This window comes from Hydra vulgaris, chromosome 07 (assembly GCF_038396675.1).
Source record: "Hydra vulgaris chromosome 07, alternate assembly HydraT2T_AEP".
NCBI lineage: Eukaryota > Metazoa > Cnidaria > Hydrozoa > Anthoathecata > Hydridae > Hydra > Hydra vulgaris.
This window is the reverse complement of record NC_088926.1, coordinates 39,769,701-39,791,939: the sequence shown is the minus strand read 5'-3', so window position 1 is coordinate 39,791,939 and position 22,239 is coordinate 39,769,701. Positions and strand designations below refer to the sequence as shown.

Below are 22,239 nucleotides of genomic sequence, written 5' to 3'. Positions count from 1 at the left end.
TGTACTTGAGAAAAATTAGATATTACTTAAAACTTACTCGGAGGTAATGTAGGTTGTATTGTAGAAAAAGCATTTCATCTATTTGTTGAATACCCACGCCATTAGCGACATCATAAGCTATAGCTGCATTTTTTAGAAGACCCAAATCATACAAGACTAATGTTGTGTTACCATTACTTAACTGATACTTAAATGCATTTGATTGCTTAGATGTAAGAATAAGGTTTAGAAACCAACTGATTTCATTAGTTCCCTTTCCACTATTATTACAGTATAAAGTTATGTTTCCACCTACATATATATTTCCGTATGGTAGTTTTGGAAATTTTGGGCCTTTAGGAAACCCATCTGTCAATAATTGAGCTAAAAAAAAAAATCAAAACTAATTTAAAGCAAGTAAATACAAAAACTAAAAAATTTAAAGTAAACGTTTTTAATGTTTGTATTAGTACAAAGGTGCAATTAGAGCTAAGCTTTTACAGGCTTTTAAATTTACTGATAAATTTTGTAAAAATTAAAGAATTTAGCAGTTAATGATAAAAAAAAAAGATTAATTAAAAAAATTATTACATTCAAGTCAAACAGTCAAGACTTTAATGAGTCTTTAAACAGTCTTTAAAAGACTTTAAACAGTCAAGACTTTAATGCCTTTTATGAGGAAAGAGTTAGTCCATGAAATTTCTGATTTTATAAAGCCCTTTTGTTAATTTGTAATTTATGTCAAGTTGTATTTAAAGTATACTGATCTATAATTTTCATTTTTATGAACTCAAAGACGATGCTCTTTTCAAATATCAAGCTTTCGATAATGGTTAAACTCTTGATAAAGTTGATGTTTATCTCCAAAACCCTTGCTGGCTTGGACAGGAATGACAGGAATTTTATTTTTCGACAACTTAATCATGACTGTTTAGATGTTTAAATGCCTTTTAAAAATTTCAGAAATGCTAGCTAAACATGAACTAGAAAGAAAAAATAATAATAATGAAAATGATTCCTTACAAAAAAGAAAATATATAAGCACTAAAATAAAACTTAAAAAACTCAAATTACAAGAAAAAACTACATGTTTGTTTCATTTTTAATTACGTTTAAAATTAATTTAAAACTTATCTTTTGAAACGTTTTCTTAAAGTTACGCAAATTGCTTTTACAAATTATTTCTAATGATTGTTTAATAAACAAATTTAATTTAAATTTTTAAAAATTGTTATATATATTATTTTTAAATTGTATAAACAATTATTTTTTCTAAAAAGTTCCACAAAAAAAATTGTTTAAAAAAATAACGCAGTCTTTTTAAAATAGTAATTTTTAATCATTTCATACTCTGATTAGTTAGTCAAGTTTGAAAAAAAAAAAGTTTTAAGTAATTCTTTGTAAAAATAGTAACAAAAAAACCAAAGCAATTAGCCAAATTCATTAGACGCTGTCCGCACTCTTATGTTTACGATGCACTGGATGTTACTGGACAGTGACTGGACAAAAGTATAAAAAGCAAAATCAGAATTTTGATGCCTAAATGGTGTCGAACCTATATAAAGACATTATAAAACAATTTAAAACCGTTTATATACACTTAAAGTTTTAATGAATATACTAATGCTGCGGTTAAAGTAGACGCAAATGTAAATTAGATAAAAAAATTATAAAGAGAAAAATGTTGTTTAAAAAATCGATGGAAATAAATAACATTTACATAAAATATTGCGCTTTTTAAAATATTATATTATAACTCTATATATTATCTAGATTTTAAAAGTTGTTAGACTAAAATTGGAATGTAATTAACATATTTATAGCAAATTTAAAGATGCTTAATTTGTTATACTTTAATGTCTAACTTTTGCTTTTAATTGACAATATTTTTTTTTTTATTGCTACATCTTGCTTTTATACTCAGATATTTTAAAGCTTATATATGTTTGCTTTAATAATTTCATAAATCTGGCTGCCACTAGGCGCCACTTAGGTTTTCTTTTACGTTTGAACTCTTATACCTAACAAAAAATCTGTAATTGCGCTCAAAAATTTTTATTTGCACAAAATTTGTAAAAAAACGTGGAAAACATATAATACGGTCTTAGTCATACAAAATGTATTACTGACCAATAATATATATATATATATATATATATATATATATATATATATATATATATATATATATATATATATATATATATATATATATATATATATATATATATATATATATATGTATATATATATATCCTAATTTAATTTTTGTTCTTATTTATTTAGCCCTTGTCAAACCAAATTTATTTAATAATCTATTTTGGTTGCTTTGGTTGTGGCTATTCATTTTAGATGTTGAAATGCTGCTTTTATTAAGGCTTCATGAGTGTCATAAGAAGCAAAATTCACTAATATATTTGACTCAACAGTCTTTCATTTATTTATTTTGATTATATTAAGAGATGGATTCAAAGTAAACTAACCGGTGCAAGGTTTATTATAATGAATTCTGCTTGGCTTGAAAATGATTTTAATACCACAATAATGAAGGATAGTAAAAATAAACAACTCAGTAGACCTACATTATCATTTCATGAATCATCATTAAAAACAAAGAAAAGTTGCAACTTTGTCAACTTCAAATTCTTGTGAATTATTGTTTGCTAAGCTTGTATTACTTATAGATTACATTGACGAAGATTTTTGATGATTGTGAATGCATTGGAACAATATAAACATACAAATTTTAAAAACTCTGTTGACGCTCGTAAAATCTGCTAAATAGAAAAACTAATTAATTAAGCTAGAATACAATTTTTTTCTACAGGAAAACAAGTTTATCTAGCAACGTGCAATAGCACGTGTAATAACACTAGTTAATCATATTAAAGTTAAATAAGTTTTGCTTTTCACCAGCAAGGATCTCATAATAAAATATTAAGTGCTAAATAGTGTACATAGCGCAAATAAAACATATGCAACTAATAAAAGTTAGTTGCTGCTAAGCAAAATTAGGTATCCATAGCAACTAAATAAAAAATATATTCACGTTTTTAAAAAGCGCGACCTCATATTGGTACTTATATAAAATTTGGTAAACATAGCACTCGTAAAAATATCTGCAAATACCAAAACTAGATTTTTGCTATCCGAAATTTAGTATCGAAATTTAGCAACGAATTAAAAAAATAACACCTTCATAAGAAGCGCAGACATCATATTATTATTCATCCTAATTATAGTCAATATAGCCCTAGTATTAAATTAGTTTGTTCTAATACTAATTAGTATTAAATTAGTTAGAATTTTGTCCAGTAAAAGTGAATTCTGGCCCACTGGGCGATGTAGGGAAAAAAATTAAAATGGTAGCTTTTCAGTTTGATAAAGTATAAACAAGTGTTCCACATCTTAATATTTATATTTTTTCTGGCTAAATTTTTAAAACACTTTAATTGTATTGTGCTTCTACTTTATGCTTTATAAAAATTTTAAATCAAAAGATTCGAATGGTCTGCTCAAATACTATCGTTTACCAAGATCAGAAAGTGTACAAAAAACCTATATGAAGTTGTTTAAAACAAGTTTATAAAAAGAGAGATTTATTACAAACAATTTGCCAGAAATACAAACAGTTTGCCAGACATTATTATTTCAGTTAAATAATAAGAAGATGCAAAAAAAACTGACTAGCTAAAATAAAACTTGAATCAATCATAAAAACAAAGTGATATGAAAAAACAAAAATAAAATTCAGCAGAGAGAAAATTATTATTGTAAAAATTATAAAAGGAACCCTTTATATTTACAAATTCAAAAATAATATTTTCAAAATGTTAAAATTGCTTTAATCTCGAAAAAATTACAATGGCAAAAAACTTTAAGTTTATTATAAATTTTCTTAATGATTTTAACATAACAAAACCAGATTGACAAATTTGACTTTTAACATAACAAAATTAGATTGCAACCCTTGATTTCAAGATAATTTCAGTTTTTCATTTTTTTTTAATCATATATTGAATTTACTGTTTCTTCAACAATTACTAATAAAGTATTAATTTGTTTAATTTAAAAATGTTTGATGTATTGCATCTGTATACTCAATCTGTAGCTGGCATTGAACATAAAATTGAAGAAAATTTTCTGCTTGTTTTTCATGGCCCAACACAATTAACACAATCTTGAGTTTTCTAGTCTAACAAACTTCTTGATAGACCTAATTTATCAGGGCTACAACCATATTTATTGTTGATTAGGCTAATAAAGTATAGGTATTTTTCAACATTTGCTTCAGAAAGTTTTCAAATAGTTTACCTTTTTGAATATTTTCTAAATGGCTTAGGCCTGGTGTAAAAAACATTCCAATATAACATAACTTTAAAAGTTTTTAATAGATAGTCAAGCAGCTGTAACTTTATGTTTTCTGTAATCATGCTACTTTTTTGTATTTTGTTCTATGCTTATGTAATTAATACCATATTATTTTGGAGCCATGCGGTTACTAAGGTCAATATTTACAATACCAGTATTAAAAAATTATCTATTAATGAGAAATATGCTATGCCTTTTAAACCATCATGTTCTTTGTACATCAGTATTTTCAGTCTTATTTCGAATGATATTAGCAACAATTTTGGTATTATTTTTAAAAGTGTTAGAAGAAGTTTCTTCAATTATTATTATAATTTGAATCTTCCGTGAGTTTATTTATATAGAAGTCAATATTTTCAATTTTAGTATTATCTATGTGAAGTATAATTAAATCAAATAATGAGGTATTAAAACAAATATAAACTAATAAAACAAAGCCAGTTCTTTATGAGCATTTATAACAAATGTTGACAGACAAATGATTCGCTTTAAAATTTCAATTTCATTTGTACAAAATAAACACGTTACAACTAAACAGCCATTTCTTTAAAGTGTTATTTCAATTTTTAAACAATGATACATCTGTTTAGTTCTAGATATGCTGATATAGCAACTGTTAGCTTTTTTATTTAGGACTCAGTTAATTTTAAAAAATGATTACACTTTGTAACTGTTTTGTACAAGAAAGAGCCTAAATCTGTTCTTTTATAGTTTTTTTTGTATTTAGTATTTTATCATTATTGTGTTTTAAAAAACACAAGTTAAAGTAAGTAAACGCAAAATTGAAAGTAAACCCAGTACACAACCTACTAGAACTAACAGGACAACTTCAATGTTCTATTTAAGGAATAAATCAATCAAAAAGTAAAACAACTGATCTCAAATAGTCAATATATAATTTTATACTCATAGATTTAATGCATGTAACATTTAACCAGGTAACTATTTTATTTTGCAACTTTGTAGCATTTTTTATTTTTTCAGGAAGACGCAGTTCCCTTCCTTTCTATGGTCACAATATCTGTAAACGATATCTTCACTAATTTTGTTATCGTAAAATATCTTGTTTGATGACCATTTAGCTGTAATTTTCGGTACTTTAAGAGATACTTCATTAAAAATACATGTTTGCTATTTAATAACTATATTTAATAGCCTATTAGGCTTCCTTTGTTTCTTTTAGCTTTAAAAAACGTAAATACATTTGCATTTTCTTTTGCAATTCCTCGAAAGTATCTTTTTAATCATTTAGGTTTTTAATCATGATGAATTAAGAACTAATAGTAGCAGCGACAGTGTTGCTTAGTTGATTTTTTTTTAATAACAAAGTAACCATCTTTACTTTTTTCCCTACATCGAATTAATTTCGAGATCAGGCCTCTGATATGAATTTGTCTAATTTAATCATTTCATTTCAACGAAAGATTTAATTTAACTTATTCATAATTTAAAAATCACTATAATTTATTTAATTTTATTAAATAGCTAATTTTTTATTTTATTTAAAGACTTTGCGTTAAATAAAATTTTAGAAAAGATCAACAATTAAAAGTTATTTATAACGTAAGAATTTTTCATTATAGCAATTACACATCGCACGCCATTCCTGTCTAAGCCTGCCCTTGGTGTTTATATCCAAAACCTTTGTATCTCACACGGTCAACTCTATGATGCATGTTTAAGAACAAAAGCGCTTAATACCTTATTTCAGAGAAATTACAGAAAATCTGTTTGTTTTTTTAATATAAAAAACCAGATCGATTGATCGTTTATTTTTAAAGTTGATAAACATTCATGACGAGGTATGTCATTGAACAAATATTACAAAAATAAGGTTGTATTTTTAAATGTTCCTAACTTACATATTTTTCTTAATTTATATATTTAATTATTTTTATATGTTATTGGTTATGTGTTTATATGTTTTAGGTTTATATGGGATAATACTTTGTAAGTGTGTAAATATCTTTTTTATATAAAGTGTTTCTAAGTGTGATGTGTTATAATTTTATAGTTTATATTAGTGGTTATTATGTTGTTTCCATGGTTTTAAAGTGTAGTGACTTGGCTAGTGTAATGTGTATTACTATGTTTTTAAATGTGTTTTAAAGCTATATGAGTTTTTATTTTGTTAGTGTATTTGTGTCATAAATGTACCTCTATCTGTTATATATAAAGTGTGCCTGTTATGTATTATAATATTATTTGCTTAAAGTTTGTAGGTGGTTATTATGTTGATTCTGTGGTTTCAAAGTATTTTAAATTGGATTAGTTACAGCAAGAGCCCTTGCTAGCTTAGTGGTGTACTTTTCTACAATGTGAATTGGCTTTGATGAGAGTAAAAATGTTATCCTCGCTAGCCAATTGGTGTACTGTCATGATGAAACACATTATAAAATCTGTCTGTAGTTAGTGTATTCATATAATGTGTAATTTTTAGTTAGATAAATATTTCTCATTGCCAGTACAGTTGTTGCAACAACATCAACAAGTGCTGCTCTATCATGTAGCAGGAGCGACATTTGCTAAAGTAAATAAGTGTAGTTTTTATAGGTTGTTATAAAAAAAAACTTTTGAATTTTATGTTACTTTTTATTTTTAGATTTACCATATGAAGACTTTATGACATTTAAAAAACTGAATAAGGGCCCACAGGGTCCACAGGTCCCAACATAGATTTATAAAAATAGACTGTTTAAATATTTTTGTAAATTTTAATTAAGATTTAAAACTTTTTTTTTTATTATTAATGTTTAACCTAAATGATTTTTTTTTAATAAAAGTTAGTATACAAAGTAATAACATTTGATTAATTTGGTGTTAGTCTCAAAATCAGGGTTCGTAGCCAAATATTAATATAAAAATTCCCTGACTTTTCCCCGCTTTTTTTAAAAATCAGATGATTTTCCCAGACCATTTTCAACAATGGTTTTTAAAAATGTTTAAAATTACCATCTAATGTAAATAAAATTGTACATGCTTCAAATGACAAAACTTATTAAACTTAGCTATTAGTTAAGTTATATATAGCTATTAATTAAGTTGGATATTAGTATGGATCAAATTATAAATGTTAGTATGGATCTTATTATTAAGGATGACTAAGAATGAACGCTAAGAAAAACATAAGTTTTAGAAAAAATAAATGGGTAACACCAACAAAAAAATTATAGCCTAATGGTAAAACAAGTAACTTCTCAATCAGAATTCCCTGACTTTTCCATTACTATCTAAAGAAAAAAAAAATTTCCTGACTTTTCCAGGTTTTCCATCACTTTAGCCAAAATAAACTAATTTTGCAGGTTTTCCAGGTACAGTACGAACCCTAAAAAAGCCTTGGTTTTTCACACAACCAAATTTTATGTAGCATGTTCCAGAACCAAATTATTTGGTAATTTACTTTAAATTTATCATTCGATAAATTTGATAAGCATGAATTTCAAGGTATATCATTGAACAAATATATAACACAAATAATGTAGTATTTTGAATGTTATATTTGTAATAGTTTTAATAAGAATTTTTATATGTGATATGTGGTAATGTGTGTTATTTACTGTGTGTTAATATGTGTTATACAAAGTTATATGGATTTATATCTTGTAAATTTTTATGTAAGTGTTTTTATTTGTGTACTATTAGTAGTTAAAATATGTAAAACAAACTCTGGATAACTTGTTAACCATTCATAACTTTAACTAATTTTAAAAATCTAGTTAAACCTTTATTTATAAATGATACTTTCAATATCTCTAACATTCTCTAACAAGCTAAATTCTTTATCTCTCAAAGGTGTGAGTTTTTTAAGACTTTACTGTGATATATTATGCTATTTTTAATTTTGTGATGTTATTGTTGTGTTGTTTTGTATTGATAGACAACTTGGTTTACCTTCACGTCTATAGTAAGAAGCGATTATTGGGAAGTTTCATTACTGAAACTGACTACATAAAATCAATAAAAGCTAAAAGTCTTATATTTTATATTTAACTTTTAAGTAAGATTTATCTTATTGAAATTATTTATTTTTAGCCGTGCTTTTTTAAAAAGAGTTGGTAATCTAAACTTGAAACAATAAATCTTGAAACTTTCACAAAAAAAAACAACCTCACAAAATAAGTTTTTATATGTTATCTGTTAAGTCACAAATTAGAAATATTTTGAAATAAATAAATAGAGTACATTACACATTAATGCGTAATAAGTGTTTTTCTTTTATCAGTTAACGTATGTCTGTTATTAGTGTAAATAACTGTATTTATATATAAACTATTGTTGTGTTGCGACAGAAGGAACGTTGTAGGTGCGTCATTTATTACATTGTATATAACGTTTATAATGTTTATTATACCCTCGGGGGTATTTGCAAATGTATATATTGAGCAAATATATTCACAAATAGTGTGAGAAAAACAAACATAGAATTAATATTACAAGCTATTTCGGCATTGAGTATCGTGATAAAATTCGCAGATTTGGTGTCGCAATACGATGGTTCGGGTGAATTTTCAGAATGGATACAGAAATTGGAACTGGTTGCAAAACTTCAAAAAGTTGATGAGTTGCATGTGGTGCTCCCTTTATTTCTCTCTGGCGGAGCGTTTGCCGTTTATCAAGGTCTTATTGATGAAATAAAAGAAAACTACAATGAAGTGAAAAAAGCACTGACTACTGCCTTCTCTGCTTCTCCGCTAACAGCATACAAAGAATTCGAAATTCGCCGTCTTAAAGAGAACGAGTCTGTTGACGCATATCTCGCAGAATTAACAAGGCTGAGCAAGCTAATATCATCTCACGTAAGAGAATAGTGGTTAAGGTGCGCATTCATTCTCGGGTTACCTGACGAAGCAAGAAAACAGCTGCAAACCGCATGCTCAATATCAACAATGTCGCTGTACCAGATCGCTGAAAAATCAAGAAGTTTGGTAATCTTACGTTGTAAAGAATCGTGTTTTGTTAGTATCCATCAGTCCAAGGCAGGTTCCTCAAGGACGCGGAAAAAAGACTATAACTTGCTACCGTTGCGGAGAGGATGGACATATCAGTCGAAATTGTAGCGAAGAAATTGACAAGAAAAGGTGCTTTGTGTGTGGAATGGACAATCACCTGGCCCTGCACTGCTATAAAAAGTGTACGAACTCAAAAAACATGGAATGGAAGCCACCCGTTTTTGTGCAAGCGGCTTCCCACAAAATTTAAAACCGCCAACTCTCTGCGTATATGTCAATGGAAGAAAAATAAAAGCATTGTTGGATACTGGATGCTCCAAATCCATTTTAAGTCGGGAAATTGTAAACGCAAAAAATGTCAAACACGCAAGAGAAAAAGGTTGTTATGATGAATGGAAACTCAATTGAAATAAAACACCAGATTGTTGTTAATCTTTCTATAAATGATACCACCATCAATTTGGAATGCCTGGTGGCAGACATTGTTCCCGAATATCAAATGCTAATTGGTGTGGACGCAATACGACTGCTTGGAGGTGTCCAAGTCGGGAGAGACAGCGAAACCATAAACTTTAATGCTACTGCTGTTTCTCAAGAAAAAACGAGTGAAGTATTCTCGTCTACTATTCCAAAGTTGATTGATAAAGACTTCCTAGCAGAATTCAAAAATGGCAGTTGGAGCGTGTCTTGGAAATGGCTGATGGAACCAGCAACCTTAACTAACAAAATTCCAAACTATCATATTTCTGAGGACGTTAAAAGTGAGTACGCAATGGAAATAAGTGAATGGATAGCACAGGGATGGCTGAGTGGCAAGTTGCAGAGTTCAAGAACTCTTGAAAAAATATGGCTTGGATTCTAAGTTGCCAGAAAAACTTGTCGGTGGTCGTGTGCTTGGATTGCGAGAGTACAAACGATGCAAATAGTCCGTTGGAAACGTGACAACATACCGAAAGTTCCTGAAGGAAAAATGACACGTCGGCAAATCTTTTCTTGGTGCGGACAGCTGACCGGACATTTTCCAATAGCAAATTGGCTGCGCCCTTCGTGCAGCTATCTAAAAAGGGTTTCGAGTAGTTGCGGATGGGACTCCTTGGTGAACGAACGTGCTATTAAATTAGTAAGCAGTTTAAATGAAATACTTACAAAGGAAGATCCCGTTCATGGGTCATGGAACGTCAAAAACATTTCTGAAGCAACAGTGTGGTGCAATGCAAGCAGTTTAGCTGTTGGCACAGTTTTGGAAGTGGCTGGGGAAATTGTAGAAGACTGTTCGTGGCTGAGGAAACAAGATGATACGGCTCACATAAATCTTGCAGAGTTAGAAGCCGTGATAAAAGGAATTAATCTAGCAACAAAATGGGGATTCGAATGTATTACCATAAAGTGTGATTCGGCTACTGTTGTCGGTTGGTTGAGCTCCTTAATTATCGGTGACAAGCCCGTTCGAGTACACGGTCTTGGAGAACCACTTGTCCGTCGCCGGTTGTCGTTGATTGAAGACCTTGTGAAGGAGTGCAATATAAAATTAAAACTTTTCCTGGTAAAGTCAGCAGAAAACAAAGCCGATGCTCTTACGAGGGTACCACAGAACTGGCTGCATTCAAACCATTCTGCAATGACAGCAAACATTGTACCGCCTGATGTAATGTCGTTTCATAATCTTCATCACTTTGGAGTCAATCGAACACTTTATTTGATGAAACAGACATATATTCCGAAGGAGAAAGTTTGCAGAAAAGACGTTGAAACAATCGTGAAAAGTTGCGAAAGATGTTTGTAGGTGGATCCTGCGCCAATTAGATGGGAAGGAAACCTTGAAGTTGAAAAGATCTGGCATCGATTGGCTATTGACGTAACCCACTACAAATCAGAGATTTATTTGTCTATTATTGACTGTGGAAAAAGGAGCAAGTTTGAAATTTGGAGAAGGCTACAGAACGAGAAAGAAACAACAGTGTGCTTCCATTTAGAAAAAATATTCCGAGAAAGAGGACCTCCATGGCAAGTTCTACTTGACAACAGCAAGACTTTTCGCTCAAACTCGTAAGTGAATTATGCGCAGAATGGGGAGTGTCCATCCTGTATTGTTGCGCTTACAGGCCATCTGGAAATGGAATTGTTGAACGTCATCATTGCACAATCAAGCGTATGGCAGCCAGAAGTGGCAAAGACCCGTTAAAAATGGTATATTGGTATAACATTGCTCCCAGAAAAAATGGCGAGGAAACATTGCTTCCCTACGAAACTATATTTTCCTATAATTGGAAACCACACACAATTTCTGCCAAAACTAACGTGGAAGTTCTCCACAACTATACACAAGGACAAGAAGTATTTGTAAAACCACCTGACTCAAAATGTACGAGCGAATGGAACAGAGGAAGAGTCTCAGATGAAGGACGAGAAGTTTCGGTAGAAATCAATGGATTGCCGAGACACATGTCGGACGTCCGTCCTATTCCCATTGTAGCTGACTTGTCTATCAGAGAATCGGAAGAACCCATCGCGGATAACCTGAATCTCCGAAGATCGACGCGAGTGTGGAAGTTTCCGAATAAGTATGCGGATTTTGTGATCTAGAGATCAAGGGGTGTTGTAATTAGTGTAAATAACTGTATTTATATATAAACTATTGTTGTGTTGCGACAGAAGGAACGTTGTGGGTGCGTCATTTATTAAAATGTATATAACGTTTAAAATGTTTATTATACCCTCGGGGGTATTTGCAAATGTATATATTTAGCAAATATATTCACAAATAGTGTGAGAAAAACAAACATGAATTATTATTACAATGACTATATTATAACTTTGTTCTTTGGAATTCTCTCTCTTTTTTCTTGTTTTCCTGATTCATATAACTTGCAATCTTTTAAGTTGTTAATCATTATATTTCTTTATAAACTTTGTCTTTTCTCTTCCAGTAACTTCCAATTCTAATAGTGGTTGTTTGTAGCCTTTTTGATGTGAAGATGTTAAAAAAAATTAAAATGTGGCTAATTGAGTCTTTCAAATCAAAGGATAATACTTATCAATACTGAGATCAGATGAAAGTACAATTGAGTTAAAATTAGGTTGAAAATGATCAAGCAAATCTGGTGAATTTAGCTTGTGGTAAGATTCAATTGATTGAAGGTTGCTACAAAGACCACAAAGATTTTTGAAAGATTGAACTTAGATTAGTTACCTGGTAGGAATGGTTTTTATGCTTAATATTTTAGGTTACTTTAGGTATAATTTAAGTTTAAAGAAAACCTCATTCATAGATTCTGCCATCAAAAGGTATGCAATTGTCTTGGTCCTGTTAGTTAACCTGAAGTTGAAACTCTTTTTAACAATTTTAACTTTATAACTTAGGGCTGCTTGTGTGGCCTCAACAATGCACACCAAAAGCATTAACAGGGACATATTAGTTATTCTCCATGCGCAACAATAAACTGTTAATAATCTGATATTTTACAGCTGTTGGTAGAATCAGCCTCTCTATATGTATCATTATAAATAAATTAAAAATTCATAATTAAAAAAAAACGATTACTTGAAAAAAATATGATAATGTTTACATAGCAGATTGAAAATTGTCAGAAGTAAAATTAGAAAATGGAAAATCTCCTAACCCTAACCCTATTGCTGCTCAATCAAAACCCTCTGTTGATGTAACATTACTTTTTATTATCGTGTTCCTAAATCAATTGATTTATGTATTGAATCCTTTGGGCTTCTTTCTTTATTTCTTCACATTATTTCCACACTTTTCCATTTAAAATTTCGAGATCGCGGCATTTCACTAAATGCCTTAAGTATTTTATTAAAATTATTTATTTAAAGTGAATTCCATAAATTCACGTAAATTTTCTTTAAAGTTTCCAAAAAAGTTTAAGTGTTTTTTGCTAATGATTTGTGAAAAAAAGAATAATTAAAAAAAAAATAACAATTTTTTCTCAAATCAAGAGCAAAATACACTCAAAGATTTTGGAAAAGTTAAAAGAATTTAAAGTGACTTTCCGGATTTCAGGAAATCCCCGAAAAAAACTTATCTATGTTCATTTAAAATATTTAAAAAGAGTTTTCACGTTACATTAAATAATTTTCCCGGTATAAAGTTTAATTAAGTTTTATTAATTTTAGAAATAGAAAATTTTATTAAATTAATTTTAAATAACTTGTCACTCTCTTAGAGATTTTGTCAAATCTCTAAAAAAGATTCTGTTTGCCCACCCTATAACTGCAGAGAGTTATAGAAGCAGTTACTGCACCACAGCAGCTTTTGTGTGTGTGTGTGTACGTCTTTAAGCTGAGTGTGCTTTTCAAATTAATTCACGTGTTAGTTTTATTTGTGTTAGTAGAATGTTTCACTTATCCATGTTTTTGTTTCTCAGATAGTATTCTTTCAAGTTGCATGATCTTTCCAATTTAGCCCGTTTTCTTTTTGAAAAAATTGGATTATGTCTCAACAATCCCCTTTTTTTTTGGCCAGCGTTTGTAAATTTAATATTATTTTCTTGTAACATAGTTTTCTGAGTGTGGGTAGAAATTTTTTTTTATATTAAATCATCACCCTAAGGTCAAGAGTGTCATTAGAGTCAAGGAGGCCATTCTTTTAAGTAACTAAACTCATTATGTCTGCTAAGCAGTTTGCCATTTATGGATTACTTGAACGCAATTAGAAGATCATTAAAAATTAAAAGCATTTTATCAGTATTTTATCAATAGCTAGTAAAATAATTAATAAACCGTTATGAACAATACTCTGTTAAATTAAGTAAACTGTTAGAAACAACACTTAACGCTGTAAACATCTTAAAAATGATATTGTTTTTCCTACATAGACAACACCAATGTTAATTCTAGTGAGAATTAAACATAGGTGTTTTCCTTTTTAGTTAAGGATTTTTCAAGAGACTTGAAAAATATTAACTTGGTTATTTACTAATTGCAGGTAATCACCTCAGATAATCCACATTTTATGTTACCAGAGTAGGTGGGCAAACTAAATTTTTTAGGGTTCGGGTTGGGTCATGTATACTTGTTGTTAGGGTTTAAGTTAATAAACCTTAATATTGACCTTAGGATGAGTAAATGACATGTCGTGAAAACCTCTTTTAAAACATACTTGGCCAGGGTTGCTGTAGTCAGGTTTTAACGGAGAAAAAAGAACTATGATTTTTATAGTATTCTTCTTTGTAAAAGCCAGACATTTAGTCTTGACAAGCTGCCTAACCTGAAAAACTTTTGATAAACAAGGTCATGGATAAAATTGAATGATTTTGATAAACTACTTTGGTTTTTCATAATTTAATAACACTTTTTTCTTTTTTTCTCTGTTTGTTGGGTGCAGTTTCATTTGTTTTTGTTTTGCTCCGGTGGTGTTCTGCTTTGTTTTACTTTCACTTAGTTTCAGTTTCATATTTGATTTGTTACAAGACCTGAAACATATACTAAATCTTGAAAACATTTTCATAAGGACAAAAGTTATAAGAAAAGACATTTGTAATTAAACCTTTCGGGAATGAGTTGAACTTTTTTAGATTTTTTAATAACTTCCTAATGAATAACAAAAATTTCTTGTGTTTCTAAATGTAATTAGTTGTTTTACTCTTAGTTAAAACTATAAATAAGACCCTATGTCAATGGTAGTATCATTAACTTGTTTGAAAAACAAAGCAAGAAGAGAGCTTGTTGTCATGGTGCAGTGTTCTTGTTGCTTAAGTTTAGTGTCATGATGCTATTGTTTTGAGGTTTATTTAAAAAAATGTGTGTTTATTTTTACTGTATTTTTTAAAGGTTTTTTCGTATTGGCCACCTTGACTTTTAAAGTGTTAACACAATAAAATAAAATAAAAAGATGTGAATTGAGATCACTAAGTATTTTTATTTCCTAGATGTACTAAGTATGTTATAGTTCCTAGATGTTGCAGTATCACATTTGTGTACCAGTCATAACTGTTTAACTTCAAATAATAATTATAAACAACTCTTTATTTTGATAGCTAACCACAACAAATCCCATCTGTTATGAATGCTGATTTATTGTTTCACATTTATGGTCTTAATATGGAAAGTCTAGATGGACTATCAATTTTGTAGGTGGATTTAGGGAAATCAATTACTAAAGAGGCATTTTTTAAATTTTCGGCCAGTAATAAATTTATACATAACAGTTATTTTTACAGTGGTAAGCAAATTCCAAATCTTCAAGGAAAGAATTAGAGGAATAAGAGTTACTGTTTCAGGAACAGTCACAAAAAAAAAGGTGAGACTAAATTGAATGACGAGTAACACAAGAATGATTTTTAGTAGATGCCACATTTGACGCTAGCTCTTTAGAGCAGTGCCCATTATAGTATTTGTTGAAAAGAGAAAGAGAAGCAACATTACAACGATGTGATAATGGTTGAAGGTTGACTGCAAGGGCAAGTCCAACTATGTTTACAATGCGTTTTTGCACCTTGTCTAAAAAGAGAAAGGACATCATTAGAAGATCCACCTCAGATATGTATGTCAGTATGCCACACAAGGCCGGATTTGAAATTTATAGAGATAGATGATAGAACCAGGAGTAAGTAAGTGCCAAGCTCGATAAAGAGATGCAATCTTACCCGATAATAATTTTGCAACGGATTAGATAAATGGTTTCCAAGAAAGATCTGAAGTATGAGTTACTCCTAAGAGATGAATGTTAGATGAATCATTGAGTACATAACCGTTCATAAATATGGGAAAATCTAAATTATTGCGATAAGGATTGACTGAAAATAATTGAGTTTAATCCGAATTAAAGTTCACCAGCCACTAGCGAACTTTAATTCAGATAAAACTCAATCTTTAATTCAACATTTGTAACACTTTTTTGGTGCATATACAATAAATGTATTTGAAATGCTGAAATAAAAAATTCTTAAAAATTATTAAAATAACATGTTTATATAACTCAGTTTCAGAGCCCAATATTTTAAAACACCCTTTTCCTTTTTTGCTTAAAATATTTTTAGTTACTTTAAAGCTTAAATGTCGCTAAAGATCTAACTGGAAAATAACAGTAATTTCAAAGATAAATCACTTTTTTATGTTATATATATTATGTCATTAATAAAAAAAAAGGTTTGCAAATACAATAAAAATAAACTTACAATAACTTAAAAAGATGATGAAAAAAGATTGTATAGAAGCTTTAAATTTTTTTGACTGCTTCTTTATTAAATCACTAAATTTATGCTACTTTACTTCAAAAACAGGAATTATGAAAAACAAAAAGAAAAAAAAGGTGGTACTCCTAAGTGCACAAAGTTGGTGTTTAATAGTTTTCGGAAAATTTTCCCACCCACCCTGAGCTAATTATTACCCCTCCTCCCATTTATTAAATTTTACTTGTAATGAACAAAGAAACTCAAATACAAAATCTTAAAATATTTCAGCTGTCTTTTTCTGATTTTTGAGACCGCTTTAGGTCTAAAAAATTAGAAACTATAAACTCACTTACAGGGAAAAAAAATTCCCACTCACCTGTATGTTAAGACTACCTTCCCTCCCCCTTTCTTCCTTTCCTATCTCTCCTCGTTTAATACATATGGATAAAAGTTCCCATCCAACCACATTGTATTAGGCACCTAAGAGTAACTTAACTGAAATAAAACTGAAAAATCTTTGACCATATCAAATCGTTATTTTAGTTGTTGCTGACTTTCTTTATCTGTTTCCTTGATAGTTTTAAAAAATCCGACCTTAAAAATTTATAAAAATTTTACCCGGGATCAATTGAATTATAAAAGTGCAGTCTTAAAGGCTCATTTTTTTTTAGTTATCTAATTTATTTAGAGTTATCACAATGAATGGAATTGTGGTCTTTTTTAAAGCAGAAATAAAAAACATTGTACATTATTAGTAGATAAATTTAAATGAGGAAGTTTAGAATCATAATCTGACTTTTTCATTTAACATTTCTAAATATTTTATAAATTTTAATTACCTAAACAAGTTTCAACTTAAAAAATTAATTTTAGTGAATAATAAAAAGTTGTTTTTTGATATTGACAATTAGCCAACAATTGGTTGAGACATTTATTGGTAAAACACATCAATATTTAATAAAGTTGTTCGCTATCACTTTCTGCATATTATTAGTTTATCACTTTCTACATTATACGCTCCACAACATGTTTTATATGATGGGACATTTATAATTTTAATTATTTTACCATTTAAAATATAAATTTATAAAATTTACAAATTATTTTTATTATAAATATATATTAATTAAATTATTATAAACAAATTATACAAAATTTATACATTTTTTAAAATATAAATTTGAAAAAATAACACTAAAAGGCTTATATTTTTTTATATTTTTACATTGTTTTTTATATGCAAAGTCATGGACAAAATGTCATAATCATTAGAATATCATAATATATATGAACAATCTACCTCTATTTGTTTTTTTACCTAAAATATTATTAAGAAAATAGTTAGACAGCATTCTGCAATAGTGGTAAGTGTTATTAGTAATTCAGGAGGTAATGTTTATAATATTGCATTACTTTTTCCATTGTATTTAGAGCTGTTGAGGAAGCTGTAAATAAAAGAAAGAGAAATGATTACAAACATACTGGTCACTTTCCCTCAAAATTTAGCCTTTTTTAAACTCTTTTAATCAATATAAAAATAAGGCTTTTGTTCAGGTGAAATAAATGAGGGAAGATAAGAAAAGGAAGGAAAAGGGGAAGAATTTGGTAATATTAAACAGGAGGGTGGGAGCTTTTTATTTTTATTTCTATAAGTAAGTTTATATTTTCTAATTTTTGAAACCTGTACCCGTCTTCAAAATTAGAAAACAATAACTAAAAATAATTTTTTTGTTTTTTGGTTTTGAGATACAGTATATAACAAGTAAAACTCTTTGTTCATAACAAGTAAAATTAGGAATGCAGAGTGCCTAAAGGACTCCGGCTTTATATCCCTATTTTGCCCTGCTCTCGTGTCCAGAAGCACTAAACATGTTGTTTGACTTGCAAAAAGAAAAAATTCATATGATTTAATGACTTAAAACTTAATGTTTTTAAGTCCAAAGTCCTGGAGTCCTTGCCACCATTATACCTAAGGACTCTGGGTTCAAAAACTAAAATTTTAAACTTTTTTCTATTAGTGGTCCATAAGCTTTTTATATTTTTAGAGCTCCTGAATACTAAAAACAAGTAAAAAGTAATCTTTTTGTGACTTTCAAACCGGAGTACTTTTATCTCTGAGGAAAATTTAATAAACAGGGGGAGGAGATCTTAATAAGCTCAGGGTGGGTAGGAAAATTTTACGAAAATTATTAAATATCAACTTCTGCGTATTAAAGACTTAGGAGTTTCAATTTTTTTGCCTTTTTCATTTTTCATAACTGTTCATTTTTCATAACTGTTCATGTTTTATAAATGTTTTATACCTAACATGTTCAAGTAAATTTGAATTTTTTTTTCTGTTTAAGAAAAGATGATAAAAAGATGATAAAATATTCATAACTTATTAAAATCTTTGCGTGGTGTAAAAATCAGCATAATCTGACGTTTCCTGGATGTTTTTACATGGAATCACTTATATGTTATGAGGGCAATTCAATGCATGTTATGCCCACTTATTATGACGGCAATTTCATGCCTTCATGTTATGATGGCAATTTAATGCTTATTTAAACCTTTTAGCTGGTGTTATTTTCAAAATTTTTTAATAATTGTTAATTTTATCTTGTATCACTTTGTCTGATTCTGTGTGTGTAAGGCTTCCCCAGTTCTTGCTTGAAATTGTTCTTTGTATTAGTTTTTATTACTATAGTTTCAGTTTTTTTCTGAGGGTAATTTTATTGAATTATTCCTCTCTAGCTTCATTAGCAAATCATTCTGGAATAAATCTAGGTGTGTCAGTCCATCTGCTTTGCTTTTTGTAGGCGATTTTGCTTCTCTTTTTTATAAGCTGATTAAAAGAATTTTGATATTCTTTTGGTTAGCCTTTGCTTCTATTATCTGCTAAAGGAAACAATCCAGGTCTTGGCCGAAAAAAAAATTTTTAAATTAGTTCTTTTCTTTGTTAATCTATTTGCAGATCTGAAAAATGATCTGCCACAAAGTAGACCAGATTTAAGCTCACATTGTGAGCTTAAATCTGGTTTTAATCTACATTGTCTGTGGTGCAATAATGTATATGGAATTTATAACAATAATCAATAAACAAAAATCTAAGTGAATAAAAACTTCAAATAAAAAGCAAATTTGCTTTCGGCAAAATTTGATTTGAGATTTAATTTAAAATTGATAAGATTGATAGCAGTTTAAAAGCTCCCCATTCCGTTTTATTTACCTATGAGAGAACGTTTTAAATTATAATAGTTATAAATATAAAAATAAAAAGATCTAACAAGTATATTTTTTATTTATAAACTTTGGCATATATATAATTCTGACATATATAAAATTCGCCGAATGGTCACACACGAGCAGTGAACGCCTGAGGGAAGAAATGAAATACATTAGAATAAAGGAGAATTATTTTTCAAACAAAGCATTTTTTGACAGTTGTCAAGACAAAAATAAAGATTAATAGAGGAATATTTAAAATAAGACAGACAATGCACCTAAACAGTACTAACAATAATAATAAAAAATAAATTGTTATATAAATACTAATATGAACTAAGATAAACAAAAAATATATCACCAAACAAAAAATAAATAAAACAAAAAATACATTAAAAAATAAAAAGTATGTATATATTTTTTTAATGATATGAAAAGTGTTAATCTACTGCACAATATAAGTAAAAATAATTCAATAAATCACTTACCATACCAACGGTAGAAAAAACTACGCACAATAAATTAAAATTCAAATAAAAACGCCAGAAACAAAACTAAAAACAACTAAAGTGTTTAACAGAAAATGCTAATAAATTTTCCCTTAGACCATTCAAACCACTTAGGTACTTCCAGCACAAATAAACCAAAAACAATCAAATGGCAATATACCCTAAAAAAACCATTTTAAAATAAAATAAAACATAATAGAGTATTCAAAAAACTCTAACGTTGTCATAGATACTTCATTCGAATTTTGTTAACCAATCTAAAGTGTAAGAAAATGAAACAACCCGCGCAACTTAAAATCATTATTAAGCATATATGCTTTTGGCAAAATTGGATTTGAGATTTAATTTAAAATTAATAAGATTGATCGCAGTTTAAAAGCTCCCCATTCCGTTTTATTTACCTATGAGAGAAGGTTTTAAATTACAATAGTTATAAATATAAAAATAAAAAGATCTAACAAGTATAATATTATTAGTATTTTATAATCAAGTATAAAAAAGAATTAATTTCACTTTATATTTATTCTGATATTTTCGTTATAATAATGATTGTATAAATAGTTTTGGTTCTGTTATTGTGTTTCATAAGTTTACTTGTGTTTCTCAATTTCCAAGTTGTTTACTAGTTATACTGATTTTAAAATAAAAAGACAGATATTTTTAGGTGTTTTTAAGTCAAGTAATTTTTATATTAAGGTTTCTTTAAAACACTTTTTTGTTTATCTACAAATTATATGGTTTTATTTTTTATGCACTAAAGTATAATTTGATAAAATTTATTTATAAATTTTGATCCTCATTTAAAGTAAAGCAATTTTTTTTTTATAATTTCCTTCAAGCAGAGATAGATATTTCTTTAAATTAACTTGTGTTTGCCAGATCTCAATTTTTGTGTCTTGAATCAAAGATTTGAACCTGATCACAAACCATCATTTGAGATAGATAGCACAATTACATCATAGTTCAGACAAATTATTTCTAATAAGTTTGTATAATAGCTAGTGTAAATTCGTCAAAATATTGATGAATAAAATTAAAATAATCTTCTGTCAGTAGAGATGGAAAATTTGTTGCATTCCCAATAGATTTTTGACAAGAAGATACTTGCAACTATTATTGTGCTAATATTCATTAAAATGATAATTTTTTTGTTAAAAATCACGACAGTAAGATCACAGGGGCAGGAATATCCTTGAAAAATGACCCCTGCATCCCCTGGTTGAGGGAAATTGTTTTTTTTAAAAAAGTTCTGTATCTTGAATTCAAAGATAAATTGTAATTAGGTTTTAAATTTTATCAAAATATATTTTGACGCTCAAAAGATACAGCAACATAAAGTTTAGGACCCCCTCATTTTTTGAAGGCTTCAAATATTTAGAAAAATGGTCAAAAAAAGAAAAAAAGATGCGGTTTTTAGTTCTATTTCAACGGTCACTATTTCATGTCAACCTGCTCGAAAGAAGGGTTAAAAAAAAATCTGAAGTAAAAATAACTTCAACTTAAAATCTCTAAAAATGACCAGTGTTTTGGAAATACGATAATTGAGTATGAAAGAGTGAAGTTTTTTCTATAGAAAGGTAAATCGAAAACAGATGTAGAAAAATAAATCAACCTACCTTCAAAACATTAGTGGTGCAAAAAAAAAACAAATGCATATATAAATATCTTTTTTTGCAGCGTAGAGTTTTTGTGCCGTAGGTATTGGTTAACTTATACTTCATAAAAAAAGAATGTTTTTTAATGTTTATAAAAACCTTAAAAGATATTCTTTTTTTATGAAGTATAAATTAAAATATCACACAGGCCCCAAAAACTCTACGCTGTAAAAAAATGTTTTCGTCGCGTTGATAATTTATACATAAATTAATTAACATAAATTAACATAATTAAACATAATTTATACAAATTTTTTACTTTAAAAATTGTTTGGCATGCTTTAGTATACAAAAAAACTATTACAGTATGATAAAAGTATGTATGTACCTAAGTCATACTAATTTTATAAAATACTGAGGTATTATTCAATCGCATTTTCAAGCCACTATTTTTAATCGATTCTTTTTTGTTTTATATGTTTACAATATTTGAACAATA

General features: G+C 28.5%; 2 protein-coding genes across 3 annotated transcripts in view; one reads left to right on the top strand and one right to left on the bottom strand.

The window, feature by feature from the left end:
- The window catches only part of LOC136082473 (uncharacterized), a 36,857-nt gene extending 16,508 nt beyond the window's left edge, over positions 1-20,349 (bottom strand). For both annotated transcript variants that reach the window (XM_065801853.1, XM_065801854.1), the window contains exons 1-2: positions 20,125-20,349; positions 38-363 (exon numbers count right to left, since the gene is read on the bottom strand). The gene's annotated coding sequence lies outside the window, so the exon portion shown is untranslated. The remainder of the gene's footprint in view (positions 1-37; positions 364-20,124) is intronic.
- Positions 10,216-11,082, top strand: LOC136082778 (uncharacterized). The gene has a single exon (XM_065802202.1). The coding sequence runs from the start codon at positions 10,216-10,218 to the stop codon at positions 11,080-11,082; it is 867 nt and encodes a 288-aa protein (XP_065658274.1).
- Positions 20,350-22,239: the final 1,890 nt, after the last annotated feature.

What these genes read in the sequence shown, in the direction of transcription:
- LOC136082778 (XM_065802202.1), top strand. Translation starts at nt 10,216, where the DNA reads ATGCAAATAGTCCGTTGGAAACGTGACAACATACCGAAAGTTCCTGAA.